The 8,258-nt window shown below is 61.3% G+C and overlaps 1 protein-coding gene across 1 annotated transcript; it reads right to left on the bottom strand.

Moving 5' to 3' along the window:
• Window positions 327-7,095, bottom strand: PRDM12 (PR/SET domain 12). Its single transcript, XM_021414389.1, has 5 exons — window positions 6,882-7,095; window positions 6,003-6,193; window positions 5,084-5,239; window positions 2,125-2,236; window positions 327-1,324 (listed from the first exon to the last, which is right to left on the bottom strand). The coding sequence occupies exons 1-5, from the start codon at window positions 7,093-7,095 to the stop codon at window positions 942-944; spliced, it is 1,056 nt and encodes a 351-aa protein (XP_021270064.1). The 3' UTR covers window positions 327-941.

The raw sequence follows: 8,258 nt of genomic DNA, 5'->3' as shown, positions 1-8,258 counted from the left end.
AAGCGTTATGGTACAGAGCTCCTCCGGCGTGTGCAGGACTCCAGAGGGCGCTTCGTGCTGTCCTGGGGACAGAGCTGGGGACGGGTGTTCAGTCCCCAGAGGGCAGCAGAAGTCACAGCCAAGTGTTCCCTTAGGGCTGCAGGGAGCGGTGCTGGATCAGCGCAGGGTGCCAGTAACCTGCCCGGGGCTGGGCGCTGCCGGCCGGCACTCTGCGCTGGGCTGCCATTGTACCGTTTGAGTTGGAAGGGACCCTAAAAGGCCGTCTGGTCCAACCCCCTGCAATGAACAGGACACCCACAGCTCTACCAGGTGCTCAGAGCCCCATCCAGCCTGACCTCGGGTGTCTCACAGCCCCAGCTCTCTCAGCCTCCCTCGTGGGGGAGGTGTTCCATCCCTTGGTGGCACTCGGCTCACCCTCTCCACCGTGTCACCTGCAGACTTCAGGCAAACCTCAGGAAACAGCTGTGGCTAGAGGGACAGTGTGAAAGGGGCTGAATGCAAACTGGGAGGAAAACTCAACTTGGCTGAACCGGGGCTGCCAGGGAGGGAAATCTGTCACTTGGGAAGAGCCGCCATAGACAAAGCTGCGGGGCTGTGCCACGTTTCCCTGCTGGGCACTCGCTGGGACAGAGGGGAAGGGAGAAGAGCAATTTTTCCTGCTATCGAATTATCTGTAAAACCCAACCATGACACATCCAGGTGCAGCCCCAGTGCCGAGTGCGCCAGCAAATCCACTCAGCACATCCTGCCGTGCCCTCCCACGCTCCCTGCCCACCAAACCCCACAGAAACAGCGATGCTCCCAAAGCAAACTCAGCACGCAGAGCAGCCCTGCCTCTGCCCCCTGCTCTGCCGTGGGCTCCCAGTTCCTCGCACGTCTCAGCACCAGTCTTTGCCTGTGAGCAGCGGCCATCCAAAAGCGTGCTGCCGCCGTGCCGGGGCTCACAGCACCATGGTGGGGATGTGATGGGCCAGGGAGGCGGGATGGGGCACGGGCAGGGCAGGCGAGTGAGCCTGCAGGGAGGCGTTGGGAGGCCGATGACGAGCGCTTTTCTGGTGCGCCCGCAGCCCGGCGAGCTGGGAGTAGGCACTTTGGCAAACCTGGCACTTGTAGGGCCGCTCGCCGGTGTGCAAGCGGACGTGGTTGCGGAGGGTGGAGGACTGGCTGAAGCGGCGGTTGCAGAAGCGGCACACGAAGGGCTTGTCCAGGGTGTGGATGCGCATGTGGGAGCGCAGGTTGCTGCGGGAGTTGAAGCCGCGGTGGCAGATGACGCAGCGCATGCGCCCCGTGGTGCTGGCCCCTGTCTCCACTGCGTGGAAGTCCTCTGGGGGGAACAGAGGGGACGGTCAGGTAGTGCCTCTGGGCTCACCCCTTTCCCAAGCCGTAAACAAGTGCCCCGTGCCCCAGCCGCACGCCACAGTCACTCAGAGCAGTGATAAGGGTGTGTGACACAGGAGAGCAACAAGGGGCTCTCAGCAGGGACCTGTGGCTGTAAAAGACCTGCTTCAGTCCAGCCTTCTCCCCCTGCTCTGCTGGGCTCTGCCTCGGGGCTCACTCAGAGCAGGGAGCATGCAGGGGGACTCAGCTCTGAGAGCAGCATTGCCAAAAGGGCCTGGGTGCTCTGCTGCCTGCCCATGGAGGAGCAGCTCAGGGAGCTGCTGAGACAGACAGAGAGTGAAAGCCTCCTGCACTGGCCATTTTGGGAAAGAAGGGTTTGCACTGTTAAATTCAGAACAGGGAAATTGTTAAGCGCATCCAGTGTGCTGGGGCTCCTTCCTCCATGCCTGGCAGCTCCACGCTGGGTCAGGCAGTGGCTGCTGGCACAGCCCCAGCTATGGGCACACCGACACCGAGGGGTCTCAAATCAGTGGGGATCTGCCCAAGCTGCAGGCTCTGCCATGGGGGAGATGGGCTCTGTCTTACAGCTGAGGCTGATCAGCTCCTCTCTGCAGGATTGTGGGGATATGGAGAGCTGTGTGCCCAGCATGGGATGTGCTGTGCTGCTCAGAGGTCCGTATGCTTGTCCTCGGAGAGCTGTGGGGTCCCTGCCCCGTGCCCACCCTGGCCTCAGAGCCGGGGATGGGGTGAGCAGGGAATAACGTGGCTGTTTCTGCTGTCACCTACCGTGTTTGTTCTTCTTCTGCTCCTCTTCCAGCCCCGGGACACCAGGGATGCCCAGGAAGGTGTTGTGCGAGTTCCCGTACCAGACCAGCAGCTCTTGATCCGGAGGAATCATCTAGAGAAGGACACACAGATGAGGGTGTTGGGATGGCACACCAAGCAGCTCTACCCGCATCCTCAGCTGGTCGCTTTGGACTCCTGCAAGGTCCCACTGCCATCGGGATTGCTGAATGTCCCCAGTGCTCCCCAGGACATGGGGCAGGCACAGTGCTGCCCATGCTGACGGTGGTGGCATGGCTCAGCACCACGCATTGCCGGCACTGAGTTGCACCTCGGTCTTGCCCAGGCCCAGGAGCAGAAAAAGGAGAAACAGTGGGGCACAGACCCTGCGGATCCCTATAGCTCAAGGAGGTGGAGGTGTGGCAACACACACGGACGTAGAGAAATAAGATATCGTGCACCCACAAACTGCAGCGAGGTGCGAGAGAACAAAGCAGGGAGCAATGACATGGAGATCAGACTCGGTGCCGTGCACAGCAGTCTGCATGGAGCCTTGGCACTCCCTGCTGCAGGACACAGCAGCATCTCCCACCCCAGCAGGGTCATTCCCCAGCAGTGGAAATTCAAGTGGAAATGCAGATGCAGCCAAGGGCTCGGCCAGCCCAGGGACCCAGCCGAGATCCCAGCAGCTGCTGTAGGATAGCGTGGTCCAGGCGTGAGATGCTGCCTGCACCAAAGCCCTGTTGCCTACACCAGCCCAAGCAGAGGGCAGGAAGGGTTTTCCAGCAGTGCTGCTCCTGTTCCTGTGGGGTGACAGGGCTCCTCCCACCCTTGATGCTTGGCTTCTGGTCCCGCACTGCAGTGAGCAGCCAAGAACAGCGCCCGAGCATCCTCGGCAGCGCAGCCATGGCCAGAGGGTGGGTGCACTCACACCACAGCAGCCACATAAGGCAACACCCACAACAGCAACACCCTATAAAAATACGTATCTTTTCCCCTTGCAGGTCCGTAGCATTACGAATCTAATTTAGAAACAAGAGAATACCGAGTTTCAGAGGTTGGCTTTCCATGCACAGAGTTCAGGAAAAGCGTTTTTCCCCATGAAGTACAACTGTAAGTCAGGTCACCATAGCACTGCAGAAGTGCCTGATTTTAAGCACCTGAAAGCAGCGGCGATTTGGCTCCATCTGTTTATGCTTCATCTTATGGGCATCCCTGTGGCTACAGAGTCTGAGAGACGGGACCACGCTTCCCATCCCAGACCAGTGCTGTTCCTCTCCGTCATTTTCATATAACAGAAAACAAATTCTTTTTAATACGAGCAAATAGAAATAAGTATTGCTAGAAAGATTTTAAGAAGCACACACGTGTGTGCATCGGGTGTGTGCACGTCTGTGTGTGTACGTGTATGCTGTGCTGGGGCTGGTGCACGCGTGCAGCTGTGCATCCACCCGCACACACCCCAGAGCTGTGTCAGTGACCCCCAGGCACATCACAGCTTTCCAACCCGAGGCCAAACTCGCTGCATTTCCCAACAGCGGCAACTTAGAATTGCTGAGGAACGGAATGGGAAAAGCAAACTGGCAAGGACGAGTGGGAATGGGCAAAAAACGCGTGAAAATATGAATGCCAAACAGCAAAGAAGCCCCGAGTAATCACGACTTTGCCACCTTAGAGCTGGTTTGTGCGGCCACGCCGCTCGCTCTGCCCCACGACATTTCATTTGTGCAGCTCTGAGCCGAGGGATTAGCGAGCTGAGCGAGGACGAAAAGCCCCTCCTGTTTTTTCTTCTCTTGTCAGTGCACAAAGCTCACGGAGTTGGAGCCAGCCGGGCTTGCAGCACCGAGCACCCACCGTGCCCTGATGGCAGCAGCACGGCGGCACCTCCTGTCCCCACGTCCCCTCCACACGGACCTCAGAGCTCTCAGTGCTTCAACTTCGCTGTCTGTGCACAGGGAATTAAATACACCTGCTCCGGCACTCGGGATGGGTTATCGCCGTGCAAAGCCTCTGCTCGCACCCCGCAGATAGCCACCCCACCCACCCCATCGGCCAGGCACAGGCAAAGTCTGTGCGAGATGACAAACATGAGGTGCTGCCCACGACACGGGTGTTGCCTGGAATTATTTTGCTTCTTTGCATGATGTAAGAATCAAAGCCAATTGAGCTACTGCCGCTAATGCTACACCAGGCACAGCCGCCCATCAGGTCCTAAAGCTGGGCACAGCAAAAGCCTGCAAAGGGATGCGCAGAACGGGGAGAGCAGCTCAGATGGGCTTCTCCCCACCCCATTGCTCCTATCCCTGTCCAAGCTGGTGTTCTGCCTCAGTGCTGTACTCCTGCCCGTGGAGCAGATGATTCTCAGGAGCCCCTGCCCATGGGACAGGCGGGCGCCCATGCTCCTGCCCAGGCAAAACCCCCTCCCAGCAATGGGGTGAGACAGAGCTGTCCCTTCTCCCACCTCTCTAAGCCCACGCAGTTGCTTGGTGACCCCCAACCCATGATGCCACCACCCTCCACTGCAGTAGCAGTGGTTCATGGGGACGCATTTACGGCCGGAGCCGCTGGTGACCTCCAGGTGAAAGCCGCAGAGTGGAGCGCAGCTTTCACCCGGATTCCACAGAAGCCCCCAGCTTTGGGTTGGGGTTCTGCACTGAATCCTGTTTCTCAAGACAGTGTGGGAACTCCGCTCCTGCCCAAAGCCTCGACTGTGCCAGGATTGCAGGGCTTGTTCAGATGTTATGCTCCAAAGCAAGCCTGGGCAGTATTTGCTCTCCCTCCACTCAGCACGCACTGGTGAGCCCACCGAGAGGGAACAGAAGAGAACCTTTGTTGCCTCCCCAAAGCCTGTGCATGGCGTTCCCCCATCAGTCTGGGTGCCAGGGTGCTCCCACAAATGGTCCAGCAGCAGCCCCACAAGCAAGAGAAGGTCGGCAGGGTGGGGTCTCAGCACTCCGCATACCTCAATGGCTTTGTAGAAGATGCTGTTCCCGATCTGCACCACCTCCAGGTTCTGCTCCTGCTCATTGCGGGCGCATTTGATGTAGGTCATCCAGCTGCGGTGGTCCTCCTGGCTGGCATCGATGAAGTACCGCACCGTGCCGTCCTCGTTGAAGACCTGGGAGGGGAGCACAGCGGCTGTAGCGATGCTGCCCGCAGCAGGCCAAGCCCTTCCCACAGCCCCGGTGCCAGGGGATGCTCTGAGATCACGTCCCAAAGCCAGCACCGCCTCAGGGCTGAGATCTGTGTGCAACCAGGAGCTGCTGCCTCTGGGCTGGAGATGCCGGAGCCTCCCGGCGCGGAACGCACGTCGCAGTGGGGCTGGGTGGGCACAGCCTGGCAGCCTGGCTCCCTGCATCGGTTCCACAGCCCCAGAGGGGCTGCTCGGCGTGCCGGCATCGCCTAGGGGAGATGTGTCCCTGCATGGTGGAGGAAGGCGCCTGCCAGGGCCAGTCCTTGTGGACGATGCTTTGTGGAGCAGCAGAAAAAGTGAGGCGTAAAGCAATAATAATAATAAGCGTGATTCTGACGCTCGGCAAAACTGGAAATCTGAGCAAAATGCTCCCTACAGCCGCGGTGCCCCAGCTGCTCACATCACCCCAAAACCCACAGCACCACGGCATCAAGGCTGGGACAAAGCAGGGGACGGGGCAGAGCCATTGTGTGGCTGGGAGCGCAGTGGGGAGAGCCAGCCCGGGAGCATCAGCTCCGTGGGGAGGGCAGGGCAGGGGGTGACACGAGCGGTGGGGATCTGGGGACGCTCCGAGGGCTGTGCTCCAGAGCTCCTGCCCTGGGGGAAGCCGGGGGAAACTGAGGCACGGGGAAGGGCTCACGAAGCATGGGACAAAGTACTGTCACCCCGTGTCCTGCGGGACCATTACCTCCCACATCAGGTTGTTGTTCTTGCACAGGTCCACGTGTTCCGGCGAGATCACCCTGCCCGTGAACGGCCCCATCTCGGTGCCAGCCTTGATCCAGGTCTTGGAGAAGATGCCGAGCCCTTCCCCGGGGATGGAGCTCTGTGCGATGATCACTTCCGACGGCAGCACCAGGCTGGAGAGCTTCTGCACCTCTGCGATGACGGGAACGGGGTCGGAACGGGGCCCCCCCAGCCCTCCCCAGCTCCCGGAGCACCCACAAAGCGCTGCTTTGTGCCCCCAGCCCCGGGCTGAGCCCGACCAGCGCCCAGCCGGGCCCCTACAAAGCGGTACCCGGATCCCTCCAGGCATTGAGCGATACCTGGGAACAGCGGCCCGGGCCGGGCGAGGGAGCGGGGCTGGGAAAGGGGGTTAAATGGTGTCTATTTCGGCCCATCCAGCAATTTGTCACGCTGTTAAAGTGATCTGCATTCATTAAACTCAACTCGAAAGAAATTGCTAATTCTAAATTCATTAGTCCTTTAGGAATGCTGTAGCGGTACATTGCGGCTGAATGGCGCGAGGGCTTGTTTAAAAGGGCCCAGGAATTCCTCTTACAAAATGGGGAGATGAGATGGTTGACATATCGTGAATGGAAATGGAATTAGCCTTCATGGTAAATTAAGAGAGGAACAGAAATCCGAGAGGGGGAAAAGGGAGCGGGGCCGCGAGAAGGGACATTGTGCCGGGCTGAATGCGGCGGGGACAGAGCCCCGGCCCCCACCCCCGCGGTTTAAGTGGGAACTTTCTCAGGTCAAGCCCAAGTTAACCACATGAATTTAAAGCCCTTCTTTCGCCGTCAGCCGCCGTGACACGCCCGGGGGGAGCGGGGCCGCAACTCACCTCCGGAGAAGGACTGCGCCAGCACTTCGGCCGTGAAGGCGGTCTTGGGGCTGCTCTTCTCCTCGAAGAGCTGCTCGCCCAGCACGTTCCTCCAGCGGCCGTAGAGGAAGCTGTGCAGGATGTCGGACGTGATCACCTCGGCCAGGGAGAGCCCCTGCGGCTTCAGCCCGGGCTTCAGCACCAGGGCTTCGGCGGGCAGCACCGAGCCCATCATGGGGGCGAGGCGGGCGGCCGGGCTCCGTGCGGCTCGGCGGCTCCCGCCCGCCTATATATGAGCTTCATTGACCCTCCTAATTGGTTATTAATGACCTCCCTGACGTTGGAGGAGCGACTGGGGCTGCCGGAGCGAGGCGAGCCGTCGGAGCCCCCCTCCCCTCCATCCCTCCCCTCCCCGGGGGTGGGGTGGCTGGAGGGAGGGACGCGGCACACACAGCCGCACACACACATCCGCATCTACGCACACATACACACACGCACCGGCTCGGCACCACCCGCACCCCCGCCCGCCCGCCCGCCCCGTCGGGCACCGCTCTCTCCGACCGCTCCGCTTCGCCCCCGGCAGCTCCCACCCGGCCCCGGAGCTCGTTCTGGGGACAAAACGCTGCACTTTGGGGCCGCGGAGCTCCACAACGAAATCCGCCCCCCCGACGCCTCCACGCACCTCTTCTCCGAGCCGTTCGGCCCCCGACGCAGCGGGGTAACGGGCAGAGCTCCGGCGGACCGGACCTACCCGGTCCCGGCCGTCCCCAGCGAGTTTCGCTCTCGGTACCGGGGAGCGGCCCCGGGGGGACGCACGGAGCTCGATGCCAGCCCGGTACCCCGAGCACAGGGGGCCGTTCCCTAAACGCGGACCGCCGGCAACCCCGCATCGGGGTCGGGCTCCCCCGGCTGCGTCGAGCGGGTCCCCGCCGGGCGTTGCGGGGAAGTGCGGGCAGAGCCCGGGCTGGTGCCGCTGTCCCCGCGCGGAACGCAACCGCGTCCCCATCTCCGAGACTCTGCCCCCGCAGCACCCTTACATCTGAACCCCAAATTATTCCCGTCCCCTTCAGCGACCCCCGCTCCCTCCGAGCCCCAGGAACCCCGCAGCCACCGCTGTCCCCGGGGGGTGGCACAGTTGTCCCCACGGAGTGACAGAGCGGTCCCCGCAGAAGCAGAGCTCCCCTCCCTCCCCCGGGGCTCCGTGCCGGCTCAGCAAAGGGTTAACCTTCCCTGGATTTAAACCCGATCCCGCTGTGTCGGAGCTTAGAGCCCTCTCCGCAGCCCCGTTCTTTTGATTTTCATGGGGACGAGGGGCTGCAAAGGGCCGAGAGGCGGGGGGAGAAGAGGATGGGCCCCTAAATTCACGCAGCAGAGCCGGCTCCGGTCCTCCGCGCCCCG

Source organism: Numida meleagris, chromosome 16 (assembly GCF_002078875.1).
Source record: "Numida meleagris isolate 19003 breed g44 Domestic line chromosome 16, NumMel1.0, whole genome shotgun sequence".
Classification (NCBI taxonomy): Eukaryota; Metazoa; Chordata; class Aves; order Galliformes; family Numididae; genus Numida; species Numida meleagris.
Note: the sequence above shows the minus strand (reverse complement) of the source record. Positions and strands in the feature narration are given on the sequence as shown.

Bases quoted from the DNA above. Each gene is read 5' to 3' on its own strand.
- PRDM12 (XM_021414389.1), bottom strand. From the start codon at position 7,095: ATGATGGGCTCGGTGCTGCCCGCCGAAGCCCTGGTGCTGAAGCCCGGG. The intron at 2,237-5,083 runs GTATGCGGAGTG...GTCCTTCTCTAG, and splicing joins TCTTCTACAAAGCCATTGAG to ATGATTCCTCCGGATCAAGA. The intron at 1,325-2,124 runs GTAGGTGACAGC...TGTTCCCCCCAG, and splicing joins GCAGAAGAAGAACAAACACG to AGGACTTCCACGCAGTGGAG.